The 24,634-nt window shown below is 41.7% G+C and overlaps 1 protein-coding gene across 3 annotated transcripts in view; it reads right to left on the bottom strand.

Moving 5' to 3' along the window:
* Positions 1-24,239, bottom strand: part of LOC145344149 (coiled-coil domain-containing protein 91-like) — a 140,449-nt gene extending 116,210 nt beyond the window's left edge. Inside the window, exons 1-4 of one of the 3 annotated variants that reach the window (XM_080191031.1) lie at positions 24,144-24,204; positions 19,979-20,071; positions 13,509-13,552; positions 9,248-9,326 (exon numbers count right to left, since the gene is read on the bottom strand). In XM_080191031.1, coding sequence (XP_080047157.1) covers positions 9,248-9,326; positions 13,509-13,538 — 109 coding nt within the window. In that variant the 5' untranslated portion in view covers positions 13,539-13,552; positions 19,979-20,071; positions 24,144-24,204. Of the gene's footprint in view, positions 1-9,247; positions 9,327-13,508; positions 13,553-19,978; positions 20,072-24,143 lie in introns of all 3 variants that reach the window. The other 2 variants (XM_080191030.1, XM_080191033.1) reach the window with 2 other exon arrangements.
* Positions 24,240-24,634: the final 395 nt, after the last annotated feature.

Genomic DNA, 24,634 nt, shown 5'->3' with positions numbered 1-24,634 from the left:
TACTCTTGGTCTTCATATCAATGGCAGAGCATGCCAGCTGAGGTTAACTAAAGATTGCATCAGCAAGCAGCTCCAAAGGGAACAATATAGAACAGCATTTCTTCCTTTCCAAACCTATAAACTTCAATCCTGATTGGATATGTGGCACCAGTCATCTGTGACTGAAGTTTCCAGGTCCAGAGGCCAAGTTGAATGATTCCTTGGCAAATAAAATGACACCTTCATGGAGGGGAATTTGTTTTCATACGAATTGTCATATGATTATTATGCCTCCATAGTTGCAGCAATTGAGGTAATTTAAACACTATCATCTAACTTAAAATGGCCAGATTATCTTAATGAGCAAACAAAATTTTAACTATAAGTTTCATCACTAAACAGCCTTCAGCATTTCAGAGAAAGATGAAGCACCTTATATGCAGAAAGAATAATGAACATAGATGCATTAAATCCATTTGCTGGAGCTTGTGCTCTAGCTGAGGTGTCTGATCCACACTCATAGCAACAGTGGGAGTCTTCGGTGCACAGCAAAATAAATATTGTATTCCAGGCAGTTGTTTCAGTTCCAGCTATTAAACTCAAGCCAATACAGCTTCACTCCGTGGCCAAGAGCTCCCTTAGGGTAATCCTCTGTTGAAACGGTGAAACTGGATTAGAGAGTCAGTGTTTTATACCATAATTTTCATGCTGAATTGACTCTACTGTATAACCAAATCTGGAACAAAAGTTGGAGCCCAAAAGGACTAATATACATGGCACCTCACCATGCCCTCAAGATGTACCAAAATACACACCACAGTTCCTCAAACTGCAATGATCTGGTAATATTTCGTATTTGTTAAATAAGGAATCTTGACAAGGACCCAGAAGAACTTTCTGTTTTTTTAAATAGCAGGATCAAATTATTTATTTCCTTTCACTGAACCAGTGACTGGATCTTGATTTAAGTTCTCAAATGATAGATGGAACTTCACTGAGGTTAAATATTCAGTTTCGGAGTTGGTCTTGAACCCAATACTTACTGACTCAGTAAGCACGTGTACCACCAACTGTGCAAAGTTGACATTTGCGCATCACTTGCCTGGACTAATCCAGGGGCAATAAAAGAATACTTTACACAAAGCTTTTTCATCTCCTTTAAGTGCCGTTGAGCCTTGTGATGCTGCCATAAAATGACACTGTCAAAGACTTTTTCCTAGCCACACCTGTGATATTATAGAGGATAGACTTGAACATGAATCAGCTAAGAGTGAGTAAAGGATTCCCTATCACCTACCAAATAGGTCCAAAATATCCTGTCACTGACCAGAGGTAGATATTATAGAATATCAGAAGCATAGGCTGCAATGCAAGACCCAAAATCTGAATTCACACTGCTGCCAACTTTCCCAACTATCTTCATAATCCTTTCTCCCTCAGTAACACTCGGATGTTTCCGTCAATTCAAGGAGCTGGCAGTTTAGAATCATTATGATACAGAGGGAGCCCATTCAGCTGATTGAATCCATGCCAATTGAAGAGTCAGTTTCAATATTTTACAGTTGACAATGACACTTATACACTAACCCAAACTACTATTCAAACTTAATTCAAAAGGCAAAATATCACAGATGTTGGAAATCTCAAACAAATAGACAATGTTGAAAATACATAGCAGATCTAGCAACATCCACTGAGAGAGAAATAGGTAATGCATTAAATGCCCTGCCTGCAGCAGTTGTGGACTTGCTAACTTTAAGGGCGTTCAAATGGTCAGTGGATAGGCATATGGATAACATTAGAATAGTTTAGGTTAGAGGGTCATTAGATTGGTTCCACTGGTCGGCGCAACATCGAGGGCTGAAGGGCCTGTACTGCGCTGTAATGTTCTATGTTCTGTGTTCTGAGTATTTCCAGAATATGTTATTTACAACTGTTATTTGTCAGTTTACTAAGTACATCCATTTTAAAAATGAAAACTGCCCAACTGATAGCCTATATATTTTTAAAACCTGCTGAAAAAAATCAAGTATTTTCTAATCATCACCCTTCAACTGAAGACTGTCTCAAAATAATGAATTGCAATAGATCTCCATTCAAATCAGATTTATGTGCATTTTTATTAAAATGCAGCTTCTCTGAAGAATACAGGAACGGGAACATAAATCCAGAATGAACACCTAATCTCAGTAATGGTGTTCAAAGAGCTACCATATTGCTGCAAAAATTAATGTGATTCAGTTGTGACCTTTCTGAAAGAAAGTCTGGCATCCTTCTCGGTCCGGCTGATATGTGATTCCAGCAATGTGACTGACATTTAGCAACCCTCTGAAATGGCCTAGCAAGTCACTCAGTTGTATCAAACTGCTACAGAAAAGCCGAAAAAGGATAAAACCAGACAGGCAACAAAAAAAAATCAACCTAGGCACCAGAATTTACAAAGGACACCATGTCCAGCTGATTGCAGCATCCTCCTCAGTCTGGAGATTTATGCAGGAGAGTTTCATTATTGCAACTCATTGACCTTAACAAACTTCTTTTTTTAACTAGTGACTTCAGAAGACAATAGACACTATTTTTCCCAACATCACAGTGCTCTCATTTTTATAACTGAACATTTAACCCCAAGAATAAATACAGGCAATGAACTACAACCTTTGGCTTTAGTCAATAAGCTACTTGACACTCGAGTTACAGAATCGTTCTCAAAAGAGTACAGAATTGTAGAATGAGTAAGTCACCACTACAATAACGATGTGCTCAATGTACAAGTTAAATAGTCTGCTTTTATCTTCATTATCTATGCCTTTCATCAAGTTGAAAATCAGAACCATATCCTTTCAATCTCTTTTCTAATAAAAACAGGTGCAGTTCGGAGAGCAAACCTTCATAATTTGGAACTTCAAATCCTGTAATTATCTTGGTTGTGGCTCTTTGAACTATCTTCAATGCATCAATAGCATTCCATAGCATTTAGTATAATCCTCAGGGCAACTGTTTGAATATTCCCATCACAACTGGAGCCAACATTTGTATAATGTATTATGGACCTAGTCTCCATATTAAAGAAAAGATAGGGAGGCACTGGAGAAGGTCCCATAAAGTTTTGCAAGAATTATAGCATAAGAGATTATATCTATGAGCAAAAATTGTACCTATGAGGGATTATATCTATGAGGAGAAAAGAGAATACTGATGATGACCTTTACGATTATGAAAGGAATTGACAGGATAACATACAAAGGATGGTTCAAATTTCAGCTAGTCTAAAACTAGGGATCATAAATACAAGAATCCCTAATAAATCCAATGGGAAATTCAGGAGAAACCTCCTTACCCAGAAATTTATTAGAATGGAGAACTCACTATCTCAAATATTTGGGGGAAACAGCAAAGGTCCATTAAAGAGGAACCCATATAAATACAAAGGAAAAATGATTAGATTATGCTAATAGGGTTAGATTACATGAAATGAAAGCAGACACGTGTGGTGCAGCTGGGAAGGGTGCATTCAATGGGAAGCTCCATTGACAACAGTGAGTCCAGGAGATTCCACCACCGGTCAATGGAGAGTCTCCACAGCCACAAAATACACAGTGAATTGTGGGTGGGATTTTATGGCCTCGCTTGCCCAAAACTGGAAAATACTGCCCGAGGTCAATGGAGCTTCCCATTATCTGCCCTTCATCTGCTCTGATTCCTGTGACAGGCAATGCGATAGAATTCTAGGAATGTCTACAATTTTCCAATTGAGAGGAAAAACCCTGAAAATTATTCACACGGACCTTTGAATCAAAGAAATTGTTTTTGAAAGTAAAAGATTGTTAATGATCTAAATGATCCCATGTATTCCAACCTGCCATGAAGACTGGCTATGGGGTTAGTAGGCTTTAGCAATCCTTGTCCTCATCTGTTAATGTGGTGGCTTGGATGGGTACCTGGACAAGCACTCAGATCCTGCACGGATCAGCTGGCAGGGATATTTGCAGGCATCTTCAACCTCTCTTTTAACAATCAGAGGTCCCTATCTGCTTCAAGAAGACAAACATCATCCCAGTACCAAATAAAAGCCAAGCAGCGTGCCTTAATGACTATACTCTGGTGGCTCTGACATACATCATTATGAAGTGCTTTGAAAGGTTAGTCATGGACTAATCAATTCTAGCCTCCTGGAAAGCCTCGATCCACTACAACTCATCTACCACCGCAAAAGGTCCACAGCAGATGTCATCTCCCTGGCCCTGCACTCTGGAACGCCTAGATAACAAAGACACATATGTCACCTATTTATTGATTACAGCTCAGCTTTCAACACCATAATTTCTACAAAACTCATCTCCAAACTCCATGGCCCGGGCCTCAGCTCTTCCTTCTGCAACTGTAACATGAACTTCCTAACCCACAGACCACAATCAGTAAGGATAGACAACAACACCTCCTCCACGATCATCCACAACACCAGAGCACCACAAGGCTGTATTCTCATCCTCCAACTACATTCCTTTTACACCTATGACTGTGTGGCCAAATTCCCCTCCAACTCACTTTTCAAGTTTGCAGATGACAGCACCGTAATGGGCCGGATCTCAAACAATGATAAGACAGAGTATAGGAATGAGATAGAGAATCTGCTGAACAGGTGCAATGACAATAATCAAAGTCAACAAAACGAAAGAGATAATCATCGACTTCAGAAAGCATAGTGAAGAACATGCCATTGTCTACATCAACAGGGACAAAGTAGAAATGGTCAAAAGCTCCAAGTTTTTAGGTGTCCAGATCACCAACAGCCTGTCCTGGTCCCCTCATACCGACACCACAGTTAAGAAAGCCCCAAGGCCTTCTCAGAAGAATACGGAAATTTGGCATGTTAGCTACAACTCTCACCAACTTTTACAGCTGCAACATAGAAACCATTCTTTCTGGTTGTATCACAGCTTGGTTTGGTTCCTGCTCTGCCCAAGACCGCAAGAAACTATGAAGGGTCATGAATGTAGCTTAATCCATCACACAAACCAGCCTCCCATCCATTGACTCTGTCTGCACTTCCCACTGTCTTGGCAAAGCAGCCAGCATAATTAAGGACTCCATGCACCCCAGACATTCTCTTTTTCATCTTTTTCCGTTGTGAAAAAGATACAAAAGTCTGAAGTCACATACCAACTGACTCAACCTCCCCTGTTGCCATCAGACTTTTGAATGGACCTACCTAGCTTCAAGTTGATCTTTCTCTACACCCTAGCTATGAGTGTAACACTAGATTCTGTATTCTCTCATTTCCTTCTCTACGAATGGTATGCTTTGCCTGTATAGTGTACAAGAAACAATATTTTTCACTGCATAATACAAATCAAATAAATGTTACCATGCCTTACGTACACACAAGTCTCAAATTATTGCACACAAAAATTGAAGTAAGTTTTAGGAAGGGAGTTCTAAAGTGTAGCCATAACTGAAGTGTCCACCATCAATGGATGAATCCACCATCAAAGGGAGGGTAATCACACAGAAAGTCAGAGTCTCAGAATCAAAGCATTAGGAAAGGGATATAGGATGGTAGAAAATTGCACAGACAAGGTGCATAGCCATTATTTTGTTTTTTGGAGTGCACAGGCAATCTTATTAATGTGCATGGCCCCATTAAATTGTTGGATAAGTAAGCTGACAGTACAAAGATAGCAAATGGACTGGAGAAGAGACAGGGTCCAGGTATCAAAAGCAATGATATGGAAGTTGGCCTCAAGTCTATAGAGGCAAGGCAATGGCCTAGACTATCATTAGACTATTAATTCAGAAACTCAACTAATGTTCTGGGGACCCAGGTTTGAATCCTTTTTTAAAAGTTTATTTATTAGTCACAAGTAGGCTCACATTAACACTGCAATGAAGGTACTGTGAAAATCCCCTGGTCGCCACACTCCAGGGCCTGTTTGGGTACATTGAGGGAAAATTTAGCATTGCCAATGCAGTTAACTGAAGCACCTAGAGGAAACCCTCGCAGACATGGGGAGAACGTGCAAACTCCACACAGACAGTGACCTAAGCCAGGAATTGAATCCAGATCCCTTGGACCGACAGGCAGCAGTGCTAACCACTGTGCAGCCCTAACGAACTCTGCCATGGCAGATGGTGGAATTTGAATTCAATTTTTAAAAATATGAATTAAGAATCTATTAATGACCACAAAACAATTGTCGAAAAAAAAAATCATATTCACTAATGCCCTTTAGGGAAGGAAATCTACTGTCCTTACCTGGTCTGGCCTATATGTGACACCAGAGCCACAGTAATGTGGTTAACTTTCAACTGCCCTCTGAAATGGCCTAGCAAGCTATTCAGTTCAAGGGCGACTAAGAATGGGCATAAATGCTGACCAGCCAGCGATGTCCATATCCAATGAATGAACAGAAAGACGATGCTTGGGGAGGGAAGAAAAAACATAGCTGGAGGAGCATTCAGCTGAAAACAATGCAGATATCAAACTTGGTTAGATGTTTAAGTTCTGAGATGCAGTTTGAACCACAATCTTCTAATTCAAAGGTAAGGGGAACTGAGTCATGTTACCAATCAAAATGAAAGAAAAAAACCAAAATGAATCACTGTGTAGTGTTAACATATTTTGAAGTTTACTTATTAGTCATAAGTAAGCTTACATTAACACTGCAATGAAGTTACTGTGAAAATCCCCAAGAAAATACGCTGATAAACCTTAGTGGCCAATCACTGGAACACATGTGCTACTTGGCCACTTAGCATAAAAATGGAAAACAACATAGATTATAGCTTAAAATGTAAAGAGAAATTATATAAAAAATCATTTTGGTTGGTAACTTATGGATGTGAAATGAAACCAGATGTTGAAGTAGCAGCGAACAGCATCATGGAGCAATTAAAACAGGTCCTATGCTATACCTTGAATCTTGATGCGTAACATATAAAGACCAGGACTGAGTATACAACCTGCTTCCCTCTGCTCTCTGTTATAGTTCACTGATACTTCAAAATACAGCTCTGCACACCTTTTTGTTGCTGTGCTCAAGACCAGGATTCCCGGTTTTATCACTCTCAACATGCACAGCATACACAAACAATGACCTCTGAATGAACATGCAGATGTTGTCATATATAAAAGCACAGAACATCACTTAATAGCAAGTCTGGAATCCATTTAAAATATGGATAGTACAGAATTCAGAATAGATCAGAAACAGTTATGTTTTTGCAGGGTTACTACTGAACCCTTTTTCAATCCGGCCTGCCCAAAATGTAACTGAAGTCCCTTTTATCTTTAAATAGCATATGTTACTTAAAATTCCAGAATTTTTTAATAAAAAACATTGACACCAAAATTATAGGAATACATATTTAATTATGCCTCCTTACACATCTTAAAGCCAAGCCTGGCCACTTATCTACACAGGTGCTAACTCCAGGGATCATGTCTTGAATACCCCCATTCAATATTCATGTTCATTTTCCCCATGAGTGATTCAAATCAACTGCCAAAGATCTGCATGTCCTATAAATCTAAAAAGACCACATGCAACCCTGGGGCTTTTTTTACTTGAATTCAATATTGCTGATACTTGATCAAAATATCCTGCTCAGTGTTTGTACAAGGTTTACTCTTGGCATATATCATTACTTAAAAGGAAATCTAATGCCAAGATTGCATGATACCTGTACTTTTAAATTATCCTAAGTCAGCAGAAAAATACTTGCATTGAAAATAAGCATTCCCTCAGTAACATCTGAAATTATTCCAATACCAACTCTTCCAACCCACAGTATCAACATCACTCATTGCAATATTCTTCATTTGTTTCATTCTGAACTATCATATAGCCACACAATGGTCTTACAGCAGAGATGAACAGATTTTTCTTTCATGTGAAACATTAACGTAATGCCAACATTAATTAAGTATTTCCAAATTGTAACTAACTCCTTACTGCAAGTTAGACAATTGAAAACCTTGTCTAAGCATTTTTACCGAACTTTACAAGACTCATTTAAGTTGCCATTTCCAATCAATAAACAGACCAAACAAAAAATCACGAATACATTAATTAATTTAATGATTTACCTCAGAGAACATTAAAATATTTATAATACTACAGTTGCAATTTCTGCTCATTTCAAACTCATCTAAATAAAATAAATGGTTTTAACCTAGGGGAAATTCAGACTGGTTACAGCATCAGTGTCCAGGTTAATGTAAACATTTTTGCAGTTTGTGACCCCAGCACGCAAAACAGATTGCAGGCATCTGGACAATGATGAAGGAATATGAATGAAGGTACATTAAAAAGTTGAGAAGAGAAAGCTTCAGTGCAGTGCAGTTGGCTACAAAGACAGGGACTAATGGGAGCCACGACCACTTATTAGGATATATACAGTGGTACACATTTGGTCCATAATTTCCGAATTTTGAAATAAAAGGAAAATAAACAAATGCCACAGGCATAAAATAAAACCACAAATTGCTGGAAATGCGACCATCATTTAAAACAGACCCAACTGAAGATTATGTCTGATATTAATGTTGATGTCCCCCAAGTTCAGCCAATGGCTTCAAATGTTGGATGACTAAAGCAGATATTTCATGACATCCACCCCCACTCCATGCTCCCCCCACCAGCCTCCCTCACCCTGCACCCCCAATTTGATGATAGCTATTTTCTGAAGAGAATTATGACACTATATGTAAAGAATCAAATTAGTGAATGGCAATTTTCGTACTGCAGTCCAAATATGCTGATACATTGACAATACTAAACATTGTATATCATGTGCACAATTTTTTCGAGGAGGGACATTGAAGGCAGGAAGAAATGTTAATCAGCCTGTACTAAGTGAACATGGTTAAAAACTAGTTTAAACATTAGTGTGCTGAACCATAAATATAAAAGATCACAAGACATATCCCATGAGCAAAATTAATTATTATAACACATCTATTAAACAAACACGAGCTCTCCAGGCACATGGTACAATTCAGGATGGACAAGTGCCAGATTATGAAGTATAAACCATTTATGCCATCACATGACAGTCACCTTCTAAATTCAAGCAACGAAATACCTCATGACAGATTAATTTTTCAAAAAGAATCTTCTTTCTATAATTTTTATGTACAACAAAGTTACTCTGTTCTCAAGCTTCAGAATTCAGATTCAATGTAAAATATATGCAAGCCAAAACATACCATTTAAACTACGTCCAAAGTGACCAGGACAGAGCCAATAGATCAATAAGATTGACTTACCTGCAGAAAATGCTGCCCAGGGTATGGCTGGCGAGATTGACTGTGTTCCCATTTCACCATCTTCAAAGCTCTCTGCTGCCTAAGCATTTTTTTTAAAAAAGCACAGTTCAATTTGGCAGAACTAACTTATTTCCTAAATATATTTAACAAAGGAATGAAGAGTCATCAGAATTTATTCAGAATAGAAATGCAAATCCAAATGAAAGATGAGAAAGTGTTTGGTTGAAGTTAGCTTGGGGCTGACTTGGAACCCAGTTTATAAATGTCCAGCTGAATGCAGTTAGGCATGTTAAATGTTCTGAAATCATATCTTGATGCGATATTTCACTTCTGAACACAGTTGCTCATTATAGAATGAATCCTCTGCTACCAATGCAAAGCTAGCTTCCAAACTGTTTTTCAAACAGTTGTCCGAGAAATGGCTTTTTCTTCCATGTGTGTAAACACCAAATAAAACAACAGCACCAAGAGTAATCTAAATTTCACACATCTACAATAATGTTTTTGTGCCGCAATGCCTTCAAGGCACACAAAGCTATGAAAACATTCTGTACTGTACTGAATAAAAATAATGCCTCCCTTGATGGCTCAGTGGGTAAATTCACTGTTCAGTGCTACAGTAGACCATATAAACCAGCAAGATTGCAGTTACAATATGTGGTCTGTGCTGTGTTAATGGGTCTGAGCCGGGCTGGCTATGAGAACTGGCCAACTTCTTAAAGCTTGGGCAGGGGCAGAGAGGAAGAAAACTGCGAAGATCCCCTATCAAAGGAGCTGTGCCAAGTTGCTAATTATTTAGATTTATTGGAAAAACTTTCACTCTGGAACATTGATTGATTTTTCCTTTTCAAATCTGATATGGGCTCTTGCAATGTGAAAAATTTACTCAATAAATGTCAGTTCCAGCCAAGTGGGAGGAGAGAATCTTCTCCAAGATTAATACAAGAGTCAATTTACATGTGCCCAAGGAAGCTTGTAAATGCGTAAAAGCAGTTCAGAGAAGGTTTATTATACCAATACCGAGAATGGGAGGTTCTCTTATGAATGAAGGTTAGACAAGCTAGGCTTATGTCGGTTGGAGCCTAGAAGAATAAGAGTTGACTTGATTGAAATATATAAGATCCTGAAGGGTCTTAACAGAGTCGACGTGAAAAGGATGCTTCTTCCTGTGGAAAAATCCAGAACTTGTGGGGGAGGCGGTGGCGGCATAGTGGCATTGTCACTGTCCAGAGATTCAGGGTGGTGCTCTGCAGACCTGGGTTCAAATCCCATTACAGCAGATGGTGAAGTTTGAATTCAATAAAAATCTGGAATTAAAAGTCTAATGATCATCACGAAGCCAATATGATTGTAGAAAAGTCCATCTGGTTCACAAATGTCCTTCAGGGAAGGAAATCGGCCATCTTTACATAGTTTGGCCTACATGCGACTCTGGACCTACAGCAATATGGTTGATTTGTAAAAATGCCCTCTGAAATGGTTAGCAAGCCCACACAACATAAGGGCAATTAGGGATGATAATAAATGCTGGCCCAGCCAGTGACCCCCATATCTCATGAATGAATAGAAAATAAAACTTTAAAAAAAGGGGTCGCCTATTTAAGACAGAAATTCAGAGGTATTTTTCTCTGCATTTTGGAACTCTCTTCCTCAAAAGGTAGTGAAAGCAGGGTCTTTGAATATTTTTAAGACGGAGGTGGAAAGAATATTGATAAGCAAGGGGGTGAAAAGTAATTAGAGGTAGGTGGGAATGAGGTCTTGAGATTAAAATCAGATCAACCATGATCTTATTGAACTGGAGAGCAGGCTCGAGGTGCCTAGTGGCTTACTCCTGCTCCTAATTCACACGTTGATATATTTTAGGCCTTCAGATAGTAAATTAAATGTTCAGAGGTACCAAAGGGTTCAACTCCTCTGGTCAGGCATGAGCACAGTTACGTAGGGCTCTTTCTATAAAGTACAATCTTCAATGGTATGCTTCAAGTCCCTCACGTTCCAATGGGAGACCACATTAAACACAAATCGGATGGTGAAAAAGATGTAGTTTTTTAATTCTGGATTATACACTAAGTTTTGAAACATTATCCTTTCTTCTTTGAAAACAAATGATGGCGCCTTCTCTCTGTTGGCTGCAAAATGTCATTTGAAATTAACTGGGCAATCTCAATGCATTTGCCATACTTCACGATTGCTCAGAAGTGAAGGATTTCACACACTGGCTAATATGGACAAAGGAAAAAAGAATCCTGCTGTTGTACTAAAGAATGGGATATAATATATCTTCATGGTAATGGAAGAAAGGAATTTTCATCCATTATGTGCCCTATTTTACCGTTGCCTCGCATCCATTTTCAGGGCCATTATCACGATCTGCACCCACATCCACACAGATTGCCAATTTACCTAAACCCGGGAATGGCGGCGATCTTCGTGCCCAAAACAGGCCCAATGGTGATTTAAATGTATTTGCATACATTTAAATTGAATTAATAAATTGCCCACCCAACTTCATCAGCATTTCCCCCTTTACCACCGTGTTTGCCAATGAGGAACCGCGCCGTAATAGAACTGCTGAATAAAAGTCTGCATCAGGCGCTCCAGCTGCTGAAGAGTGCATTCCATGTTTCCAATGGCTCTCTGATTCAGATCGGGGTGGGGTGGGGGTGGGGGGAGGAGAAAGGAGAGAGAGAGGAGGGGGAGGAGAAGGAGGAAGAAGAGGAGAGAGACAGATCAGATCATTCTCTGGTTGGGGGGTGGGGGGGAAGGAGGGGAGTGAGGTTGGATCATTGTCTGGCTGGGGGGCGGGGGGAAAGGAGGTGGGTCAGCTATATCTCTGGCGGGAGAGGGTGGGAGGGGGCGAGCCGACCATTGTTTGGTAGTGGGGGAGAAGAAGGCGGATCAGATGTTCCTCTGGAGGGAAGAGGGAGTGAGGCCACACAATTCTCTGGAGTGGGAAGGGGGTTTGGCCAGTTTGTTGCTGGGGAGGGAGGGTGAGGGAGAGTGAGGCAGATTGTTATCTGGGGGGGTGGGGGAAGGAGGAAGGCTGGTCAGACGTATCTCGGGGGGTGGGGGGGGCAGGCCCGATCACTCACTGGTGGGGCTGCAGATGGATCTCTGGAGAGGTGGGGGGGACAGATGGATCTCTGGTGGAGGGGGTGGCAGATGGATCTCTAGTGGAAGGGGGGAGTGGGGGGGGTGGCGATCGGTGGGGAGGGTAGGGGGCAGGGGTGGCGATCCGTCTGGGTTGCGGGGGTTGGATAAAGGGGACAGTGATGTATGTGGGTAGTGGGGGTGGATGGATAAGGGGGACAGTAATGTGTGTGGGTAATGGGGGATGGATATGGGGGACAGTGATGTGTGTGGGTATTGGGGTTTAGATAAGGGGGACAGTGATGTGTGAGGGTAGTGGGTCAGGGCGGTATAAGGGGGACAGTAATGTGTGTGGGGGCCATTGCTCCCAGGCTGTTTTCTCTGCTTTCTGCAGCTCAGGAGCGATCTGACATAGGCTTAAATGTTCAATTTTTTTTCCAACTGCACATGCCCAGTTCACAGCTCCGATCATTTCGGCCATGCTAAGCCCCACCCACAGTGCAAATGGGATTGGAGATGGCTGTGTGCATATGGGCACGCCTGGAAGCAGATTTCTAAGTCAGCTCTGAATTAAGCCCAGATTCGGCACTTAGAATGAAAATGGTAAAATCAGGCCCTATGTTTTGAGTTGGAGTCTGCAAATGGCAAAGTGTGTTAAAAGCAGAAATGGTTTCCATTCATAGCAACAATTTACATTTGATAACCACAAAAATATAATTCAGATCAAATTCAATTCAAAGCATTTGTCATAAAACTTAGCATCGAGAGTTCCTTCTTAAATATAAGGGCAGCCTCTAAGGAGGTGCAAGAAAAACACTTGGTTACCCTCCACAAGCAGCTCCAGAAGAAATTAACATTCACCTTGTCTTGGTAATTAGCCAGAATGAGGTCCTTTATAACAAATATGAAAGCAATTCTGTGTACCAGTTTCTTCTAGGAACTGCAGTAAGATTGCCAAAACCCAATTCAAACCTTCATTGCCTTAAGCTAGCTGAGATTTTTATTCCCATCTGTCTGGGCTGAATTCAAAACATGATTCCAAAAACAAACCACACTATTCCACCACATTGTACCACCCATCACTTATATGGTACATGTCCAATATTTAACCCTGCAAAAAGACAGGGTCTGAGGCTACACATTAACTTATTCTGCACACTTTAATACATACCTCAAATCCTCCAAATTCATCATCATCCATCCTTCACTATGCACCTACGAAGATCAAATATCAATATCACTTTACATGTGTTTGCAATTACAATATATTACATTCATTCAAAAATACAAATGTCTGTAAAAATTTCATTATAGCTTTAAAGAAAATGCACATTTTTATCGGTATATCCAAAAATGTATTAGCATTATCTCATTCTATATTACCAGACCTTGGTAATTTAAAAATAAAACAATAAGAATTCCCACACAACTTAACAGTTGACAAGTTAAAAATCTAAAATAAAAATTCTGGAGCTGAAATTTCAGTTTCAAAATACTCTGTCCTTCTCCTTGATATCACTGTTTCACTGCAGAAGGTTTTAAATTGAAGAAGTATTCCAAAGACCTTGCTCAAGTTTGTAATATATCATCGATGGGAACAACCCCCTCGGAGTACACAGAATTGGTAATAGGATTTAAATATGAAAAAGGTTCTTAAATCTTAAAACTTAACACATTTCCTTCCATTTCCAGAAAGTTTTCACTTCGCTATTTTGGCTGTACAATTTACTCTTAAACATACTATTTCAAACATTAGGGTAACAGACTGAAGCATTTCAAACAAGCTGAAAAGCAGAGGTTACAAAGATATGCAGAATAAAGGACAGAACATCACAGTCAAGTCCATTCCTATTGTCACATCTCAGTCTTCCACAGTATCTGGAATTGAAAATGATAACAAAAAATGCTGGAAAAACTCAGCTAGTCTGGCAACATCTGTGGAGAGAGAAACACATATAACATTTCACGGAGTCCAGATGGTTCTTCTTCTGGACTCAAAAGTTAACTCTCTTTCTCTTTTCCCCAAGCTTTACGTTGCTTCATTATTTCACACAATCTGTGCTATGCATTGCTCATGAAAAGCAGATTTTAGTTGATGGGTTGAACACATTGTGCAACTGACCAAGAGCCAAGGGGAGGGAACAGCCCCAGCATTTGTTGTTATGTGGACAAAAATTTGCAGAGAAGACTGACCCACAGCTGACTGTTCCTAATGAGCATCTGAACAACCACTTCCTAATCCCAATTAGTATTTAACTAATTGGGCGCTCTTAAATACATTTTGCTCCAGCGCTCCTCTACTGTGATTTACTTTGCTTTGGTTCACCATCCTCTCCTTGACTAATTGTTGGGTGTGTTAACGTACACATTAACAGCACAGCACAACAGCAAACAGATTGACCTGAAGATAAAAACTTGCCACTCCCAAAAATTAATTATACTAAGGAGGCACAGTGGTTAACATTGCATCCTCACAGCGCCAGGGACCTGGGTTCAATTCCCAGCTTTGGGTCACTGTCTGTGTGGAGTTTGCACATTCGCCCTACATCTGCTTGAGTTTCCTTCAGGTGCTCCGGTTTCCTCCCACAGTCCAAAAGATGTGCTGGTTAGATGCATTGGCCATACTAAATTCTCCCTCAGTGTACCTGAACAGGTGCCAGAGTGTGGTGACAACAGGATTTTCCCAGTGACTTCACTGCACTGTTAATGTAAGCCTACTCTTGGCATTAATAAATAAACATTTAAACTTCAAAACTTAAATCTTAAATAGTCAAACCCTGCTTGGGGAACTGCAATGAATATATCAATTTGACTATTGCTGTCCACAAAATATTTGCATCCCTGAGTACATTTTGGGTCTGAGCAAACGATCCTCTTCTTTATATCCACAATCCTGAGCATTCCATCCTGTGAATTCTCTCTCTGCTGGTTTTGTTACTTCTCCTTGATTTTGCCCCGAATGCCAGGAATCTGCTCTGCTCTGGCCAGCTGGGAAAATGCACTTTAAAGAAAAGGCAACAAAAGCAGCGGTGAAGATGGAAAGCAAGGAAAGATTGTGGGCTTGAAAGATACACTGAGGCATTGCTGTGGTTGAATTTTCTCAACTGGGGCTCAGAGTCTGCCTGCAGCCAAAGCCAAGGCACACCTGCCCACTTCTTTGTGTCACGGCACAGCAGTTAGGAGCCACTGCTTTATACTTCTCCTGTGACTAGTGGAAGAAGATTGTATTCACAGTAGATCTGCCAGAACAGAAACTGCACTCGGCTTCCAGGTACACTCAGTTTGCAAGTACATGGATCTTCTAATTAAGACCCAACACAAGCCTTCCCCATAGGTGGCACAGTGACACAAGGATTAGCACTGCTCCTCACAGCATCAGGGACCCAGGTTCAATTCTAGCCTTGGGTGACTGTCTGTGTGGAGTTTGCATGGGTTTCCTCTGGGTACTGCCATTTCCTCCCACAGTCCAAAGATGTGCAGGTTAGGTTGATTGGCCATGCTCCAATGACCCTCAGTGTCAGGGGGATTAGTCAGGGTATGTGTGGTTACGAGCACACAGCCTGGGTGGAATAGCTGTCAGTGCAGGCTCGATGAGCTAAATGGCCTCCTTCGGAACAGTAGGGATTGCATGATTCTATGATGTTAAGATGATCTCAGCTGAGAAGATTTCAAACCAGTTCTCGTTGCGGCTTCCACTTTTACATAATGATGCCAATGGTGCTTTATGGAAAATTTAACTTAATGACATACTAGCTTCATCAATAACAGCATCAGTGCTTCCTAGTAAACCCTTAGCAATTAGTTATCACTCTAGTAACAATGAGAAGTATTGGTATTTGCTATCATTTGGATGTTGATGTGTGGCAGGCCACCTTGTTTAGAGCTGTGAAAGTTTTGGGGTTGCACCTTCACTCTGCTGCTAACAAGAGAATAATCAGAGTCACAATCTGCATTTTGTTAAGTGTGGGTATGGAGAACACAAGCTGGATTGTGTTTCTCATGATGACCAAGTCCATTTGTTGCCAATATCAAGACCTTGGTTCTCACCATGATACCTTCTGGTAATGCCTGTGAGATAGGCAGACATCAAGGTGCAAGGAATACTTAGAGGCATACCTTTAGAAATGTGGCATATCCACCAGACTGGATAATGCACAACAGAAAGCTATTTGGGGAGCATACACAATAGTGGCATTTTTTCTTTTGAATTGCAAAGAAGACAGGTAGCTACGGGCAAAGGCAAATTAGGAAGACTGGACATTCCCAACAGAATCAGAATATTCATCCTTACTCGCAGAGTAGAAAGCTGTGCAGGTCTGCAGTTGGGCTCCAGTCAGATTACAATTCACAACAGAGGAGTCTATGCACTCATTAAACAGCCACCTTTGATAATGAAGGGGAGCCAACAAAGACTTCCTGGTTCATTTTAAAGCCAAATGGTTGACATAGGAATGTGTACCAATGAACGGTTGTGTTGCATGTTGTCAACAATTAAGATTCCTCACCAAGCTTCACATTACAGTAGCCATTTCTGGCATCAAGATTAATGAAAATCTTTGCTCTTGCCAGTGCTGGCATGCTCTTCCAATCATGCAATAGGGTAATCGCTTATTAAGTTCTTTGGGATCCAGGCAAATTCCTAGCCATCCATTTGGCTTCTTTCTCACCACAATGAAATGTATTCAATCTGTCAGATCTCAAACTCTAGCAATCAATTTCCTTTTCCAAGTTTTCCTTTTAGTTCTATTGGTATGTGACTGGGGGGGTGGGGGGGTGCGTGGTGTGTGTGGATGGATTGCTGATTTATTTGCTTAATCTCTTTTCCTTTCAGCAATCATTTGATTTAGTTTGTTCCTAGCTATAGAATTTTAATTCCACCACATGACATCAACATGACATTGCTCCACTTCACAGCATCATTCCTTTGATAATCAGTTTCTTTCAAATTTTCAGGGAAAGTCTTTTTGTACAGTCCGAGTGGAATGATATTACTCTGGAGGCCAGTATCAATCTTTACATCCAGATGTATTGTTCTTATTTCTCATCCTCTTCCTAATCTGAATGGTTATGCAAATTTATTTTCTCTGAGAACTACTGCTTCCAGACATTTTGTGCAGTTGTATGATTCCTGTTTATTATGTTCTCAAACTCATTGTCATTTTCCAAGGTGTGGCTACTTTGGTTTCTTTTTCTTCTCATTCTTCCTGTTGCACTGCCGCTGATCATTCATCGACCATCTGCTTTCCTTTTTCTGCACATTTTTCTCAGTAATTGTGCTTTCCACATGCTCTACAATTTAATCCACATGCAGGATTTGGGCAGCATAGTCACACGATTTTTAGCACTGCTGCCTCACAGTGCCAGGGACATGGGTTCAATTCCGGCCTCGGGTGAAGTTTGTATGTTATCCCTCTGTCCGTGTGGATTTCCTCCAGGAACTCCAGTTTCCTCCCACAGTCCAAAAATGTGTGCGTTAGCTGGATTGGAGATGCTTAATTGCCCTTAATGTCAGAGGGATTAGCAGGGTAAATACATATGGTTAAGGATAGGGCCTGGATGGCATTGAGGTCGGTGCAGGTTCAATGGGCCAAAATGACCTCCTTCTGCAATGTATTCTAAGCATTCTATGATATTTCCTTTTATTTGTGATCTCATGTTGTCATCCACAGCTTTTGCACATCTTTCTCCCTGTGTGATACGCATTCTTTTATTGCTGTTTCACTGCATCAACCTGCATCAATTCTTGACTAAACTAAAGGCTAGTCATTTGAGTTGTCAGCATCTTCACCTGTCTACTCATGGCTTCATGTGCTCTAGAAGTGTGTACAACTTGTGATAGCGTGAGCTTGTTTTTTTCCCAATTACATCTTTTTGTACTACAGGGTGTACAGAACCCCAAATTAATTTTTCTATCCGCCTTTCATCTGTTCCCTTGAATTTACATTTTCTGGCTGCATTTTCAACCTCATTATGGGATTGTCAACAGGTTCACCTGGTTCCTCCCTCGGACTTTGAAATTCATATCAGTGGATCTGATGTTTTGACTTTGGCTGGAAATGTGTGATGAATTTTTCAAAAATTTTATCTTTGTTTTTATTGTCATTCTCACTCTAATGGACAGTGAAAAAAGTTATCTAGGATTACAACAGGATCTTGACCAATTGGGCCAGTGGGCTGATGAACGGCAGATTGAGTTTAATTTAGATAAATGCAAGGTGATGCATTTTGGTAGATCAAATCATGGCAGGGCTTACACAGTTAATGGTAGGATGTTGGGAAGAATTATAGAACAAAGAGATCTAGGGATACAAGTTCATAGCTCCTTGAAAGTGGAGTCACTGGCGGACAGAGCGGTGAAGAAGGCTTTTGGCATGCTTAATTTCATTGGTCAGAACATTGAATACAGGAGTTGGGCATGTTGTTGAAGCTGTACAAGACATTGGTAAGGCCACGCTTGGAATACTGTGTACAGTTCTGGTCAGCCTATTATACAAAGGATTTTGTTAAGCTAGAAAGAGTGCAGAAAAGATTTACTCGGGACTTGATGGTTTGAGTTATAAGGAGTGGTTGGATAGACTGGGACTTTTTTCTCTGGAGCATAGGAGGCTTAGTGGTGATTGCATAAAGGTCCACAACAAGGGGCATAGATCAGCCAGTCAATATCTTTTCCTAAAGGTAGGGGAGTCTAAAACTTAAGGGCATAGGTTTAAGATGAGAGGGGTGAGATACAAAAGGGTTCAGAGGGGAAATTTTTTCACACAGAGGGTGAGGAGTGTCTGGAACAAGCTGCCAGAAGTAGTAGTAGAGGTGGGTACAATTTTGTCTTTTAAAAAGCATTTAGACAGTTACATGCATCAGATGGGTATAGAGGGATGAGCCACTCATGGGCAATTGGGACTGGCTTAGTTGTTAAAAAAAAAGGAGGCATGGACAAGTTGGGCCACAGGGCCTGCTTCCATGTCTTGTCTCCCAGCTAGTAAACAAATTTAACCCATTTTTTCCTGATGAAAGAAAAATGCAGCTGATCCTTTCCTCTTCAGTAGCGCCTTTTAGAAACATACTGAATGTCAATCTGCACTTTCAATTAAACTTCTCAAATGTCTCAGTGACATCACCAGCTTTTCAACTCATTAGAGGCTGCAACTATGCAATTGCTGTGGCAACAGTCATTTCATTTTCACACAGTTCACTCAGATTTTCTCTCTCAGGTATCAATGCAGATTGACTTTTACAAACTAATCTAGCATTACATTCATCTAAAATATCTCTCTTTTTACTCACTGACATTCACTGCCACCACGTTATGTCTTCCAAGTTCCAAAAGTTCTAAACAAACACATTTTAGATTTAAAATGCTGGAGCTTCATTTACTGTATTTATTGCTGCTTTCCATGTGGTTGGTAGACTGATACTAGGCACCTCACTGTAGTGTAAAAGTAAAATGTAACACCGGGATGTTCATCCATGTAACAATTCATTCCTGGATCTTTACAAATAGTATAATAGTATAACATAAGTTCATTATTTGGCTTTTCTCAATAGATAATTCATCAGAATTCATGTCTAATTGTACTACATTATAACCAGTTTTTTTCCACAAAAGCCTAGACCAGAGCTAAAGCAAGATTCTAAATCAATTACCCAATCTGTACTCCACAAGCCACATATGAATCTTCTGAAACTCATTTTTCAATTATTTTGCTTGAGTGCCTTGCCCACATAGTCTGTACCGATCTGCAGGATGCAGAATAACAAAAACATGAGAAAATTCAGCAAAGTAGCCATCCTTCCATTTATTCGGACATGGTCCATCTACATATTTTGAATAAATTGTAACAGAATAAATCATTACACCAAGCTATCCTAGCTACATCTCAACATTCTGGGTAAGGTATGGATTACAAACTGGAGTTTCATGTTTGCATTTATAAACACAAAACTGACATTGAACCTGGGACCTAATGGTTTGCACTGATCAGCAGCATGTGTTCTTTAATAACTGAGCCATTGGGAGAGCAATTGCCTGTTAACCAATGATACCTGTTTGCTTTTCCACTGGAGAAGGAACACTGATAAATGCTGCAAATAGGGAGGTAAAACGAGTAAACTGAGGAGGTGAGCAGAAGCTTCTAATTATTGACTTAGGACTGCTGATGGAAAGTGTATATGTAAATGTTGGAAAATACCAGCAAGAAGAACATAAGAACATAAGAAAATAGGAGCAGGAGTAGGCCATCTAGCCCTTCGAGCCTGCCCCACCATTCAATAAGATCATAGCTGATCTGTCGTGTCTCAGTTCCACATTCCCGCCCTCTCCCCATAACCCTTAATCCCCTTGCCTATCAAAAACCTATCAACCCGCGTCTTAAAAATATTTAGCGAGGCAGCCCCCACCACTTCAACGGGCAGAGAATTCCAAAGATTCACCACCCTTTGAGTGAAGAAGTTCCTCCTCAACTCCGTTCTAAACCGCCCCCCCCTTTATCTTGAGGCTGTGCCCCCTACTCCTACTGTCCTTTCTGAGTGGGAAGAGCCTCTCCACCTCTATCCTATCCATCCCATTCATCATCTTATACGTCTCAATGAGATCTCCCCTCATTCTTCTAAACTCTAACGAGTACAAGCCTAGTTTATTCAGCCTCTCCTCATAGTTCAACCCCCTCAACTCCGGAATCAGCCTAGTAAACCTCCTCTGCACTCCCTCCAAGGCCAAAATATCCTTGCGTAAGTGCGGCGACCAAAACTGCACACAGTACTCCAGCTGTGGCCTCACCAGTGCCCTGTACAGCTGCCGCAAGACCTCCCTACTTTTCTATTCAATCCCCCTCGCTATGAAGGCCAGCATCCCATTTGCCTTCCTGACCACCTGCTGCACCTGCAGGCTGGGTTTTTGCAACTTATGCACAAGGACCCCGAGGTCCTTAATGCATGCTGCATTAAAATAAATGTGCTGAAGAAACTCAGCAGGTCTGACAGCATCTGTGGGGAGCGAATAGAGCTGTTTCAAGTCAAATGACCTTTCGAAGGGTCATCCAGACTCAAAACATTGGCTCTATTCTCTTTCCACAGATGTTGCCAGAACTGCTGAATTTCTGCAGCACATTCTGATGTTGTTTCAGATCCTAGCAACCACAGTATTTTGCCCTAATACCAGAAATTAGCTTAGCCGTCATACCCCATGGTAAAATTGTTACCAGCATTTGGGCAGAAAAAAAGACTGGTGTCTACCGATGCATATTATAATACAGGCCAGGGAAAATGCCAAAAAAAAATCCCATTCAGCTTTACAGGACATTTGGTCCATCTATATATATAAACAAATAACATCAAATGTTTACAGCAAACTGAAACTGAAAAGCATCATCCTTAGCTCTATCTCAACACTTTGAGCAAAATATGTATTGTATCTGTCTAAGCTAATTCAAGTGTCTGCCCCCACATTCTCCCCAAATCCCTGTACTTTGAATATTTATCCAAATTTGCCACTGAAAAGAATGCAATGGTTTTTGCCTTAGTTGCTCCCTGTAGAAAAATGTTCATGGGCCAACGACCCTTTCATTGCATTCCATGACTAAAATTTAAAAGGGTCTTAAGTACTGGTGAATAAACCTTTCTATATATGCTAGCGATTGACACAGCCTGTCTCTTGGCAAAAGAGTTACTGAAAACCAGAAGGACAAGATCATCAAACCAGTCAAACAAGGTAGTGTTTGGCTCTGACAAAGGGTCATCCAGACTCGAAACGTTGGCTCTATTCTCTATTCACAGATGCTGTCAGACCTGCTGAGATTTTCCAGCATTTTCTGTTTTTGTTTCAAATTCCAGCATTTCGCAGTATTTTGTTTTTATTTTAAACAAGGTAGAGTATTGGCCTATGAAGTAGATCCATTGAGAAATGTATATTTATATTTAATGGGAAAGTTGTCTAAACAATAGTTATAACATTTGGTTCGAGGAAGCTAAAAAGTTTTAAAAGAGAAAGTATAATGCATTACTTGACAAGGAACTCCACTTTGGAGATAAAATGCTTCTGCAGATTTTGTCATGGCAGACATTTGATACATTAAAGCAATTAGAAACTGGAAAAAAGCTGAATCAGATCACCTGAAATACATCTGTTATTTTAGGTTTACTAGCCTGCTTTTTCTGTTCCATTATATTGAATGTCATTTTCAACAAGATAGAAGACAACAATGTTCAGACCACGTAGGTGAGTGTTGCAACCATCCAAGTCAAAACTACTCTAGAATCCCAGGACAGGACTCACACCCTCAGCCTTCTGCTGTAAATGTCACCATAAAAAGTCTGACAACACCAAGTTTTAGTCCAACCGATTTATTTGATAATAGACTCACAAGCTTTCGGGGTTAGTCCCTTCGTCAGGTGAATGGAGAGTTCTGGCCTCAGACAGAGCATATAAAGCAGTTTCGAGATTACTGATTATACAGTTTAGAGATTATATGCTCTGTCTGAGGCCAGAACTCTCCATTCACCTGATGAAGGGACTAACCTCAAAAGCTTGTGAGTCTATTATCAAATAAATCAGTTGGACTAAAACCTGGTGTTGTCAGACTTTTTACTGTGTTTACGCCAGTCCAACGCCGGCATACCCACATCGTAAATGTCACCAACATGGACAATAACTCACCTGTTTACCTGCATGGCCTGGGAGAGGTGAGGGCTGCTACCTATGTGCAGCCGGTGCAGCGGGGAGGGAAGAAAGAGAGGGGAGGGCATTGACCACCTGTGTGCAGACATGAGGGGGAGAGGTTGATCGCCCATGTGTGGGGGGTAGATGGGAGGGATGGGGGGTGGGGATCTCTCTCTCTCACCTGTCCTGTCCCGAGTGGGTGAGAGGATCTCTCTCACCCGTCCTGTCCGAGGGTGGGTGTGGGTGAGGGGATCTCTCTCTCTCACCTGTCCTGCCCCGGGTGGTGAGGGGATCTCTCTCTCTCTCACCTGTCCTGCCCCGGCTGGGTGAGGGGATCTCTCTCTCACCTGTGCTGCCCCGGGTAGGTGAGGGGATCTCTCTCTCTCTCACCTGTGCTGCCCCGGGTGGGTGAGGGGATCTCTCTCTCACCTGTCCTGTCCCAGGTGGGTAAGGGGATCACTCTCTCACTTGTCCTGTTCTGGGTGGGGGGGGGGGGAATCTCTCACTCACCTGTCCTGTCCTGGGAGGAGGTGGGGATCTCTCTCACTCACCTGTCCTGTCACAGGTGGGGGTGGGGATCTCTCTATCTCACTTGTCCTGCCCGGGTGGGGGTGGGGATCTCTCTCTCTCACCTGTCCTGCCCCAGGTGGGGGTGGGGATCTCTCTCTCTCTCATCTGTCCTGTCCCGGGAGGGGATGGGCATCTCTCTCTTTTACCTGTCCTGTCCCGGGAGGGGGTGGGGATCTCTCTCTTTTACCTGTCCTGTCCCAGGAGGAGGTGGGCATCTCTCTCTTTTACCTGTCCTGTCCCGGGTGGGGATCGCTCTCTCACCTGTCCTGTCCCGGGTGGGGGTGGGGATCTCTCTCTCACCTGTCCTGTCCCGGGTGGGGGTGGGGATCTCTCTCTCACCTGTCCTGTCCCGGGTAGGGGTGGGGATCTCTCTCACTCACCTGTCCTGTCACAGGTGGGGGTGGGGATCCCTCTCTCTCACCTGTCCTGCCCCGGGTGGGGGTGGGGATCTCTCTCTCTCACCTGTCCTGTCCCGGGAGGGGATGGGGATCTCTCTCTTTTACCTGTCCTGTCCCAGGAGGGGGTGGGGATCTCTCTCTTTTACCTGTCCTGTCCCGGGTGGGGGTAGGGATCGCTCTCACTCACCTGTCCGCCGTCCGCTCTCCGCCGCCTCGCGCCGGCCGTTGGGAGGCTCCGAGCTCGCGCCCTCCCACCCGGAAGCGCTCGCAGCGATACACGTGGCCGGCTCCGCAGCCAGACGTACAGCGCCCTCAGTTCAATATTCAACCAGCCTCAGAGAGACACCAAAAAAGATAAACCCCACACAGGGATCCGTGCCTCCGGTGCTGAAAGAATTCTGTATCCGCTGTCCCTCGCGGAGTGCCGGGCAGCACAGGATCAAATTCTTCAATTACCTTCACTGCACGGGCGAAAAAATACTGCGACGCTGAAATCAAACAGAAACTGCTGGAAAAACTCAGCACGTAAGGCAGCATCTATGGAGAGAGAAACAATTCATGTTTCAGCTTGATGTCCTTCGAGTTTTAACGTTTGCTTGACTGACCTAAATAATTTACAAACATCGAACCCTGAAAGTTAAATAAACAGTGTTGGTAGTTGGTTTACAATTTAGAAAT

This window comes from Carcharhinus amblyrhynchos, chromosome 6 (genome assembly GCF_965287045.1).
Source record: "Carcharhinus amblyrhynchos chromosome 6, sCarAmb.v2.hapA, whole genome shotgun sequence".
Classification (NCBI taxonomy): domain Eukaryota; kingdom Metazoa; phylum Chordata; class Chondrichthyes; order Carcharhiniformes; family Carcharhinidae; genus Carcharhinus; species Carcharhinus amblyrhynchos.
The sequence above is the reverse complement of the archived record's forward strand: the minus strand, read 5'-3'. Positions and strand labels throughout refer to the sequence as shown.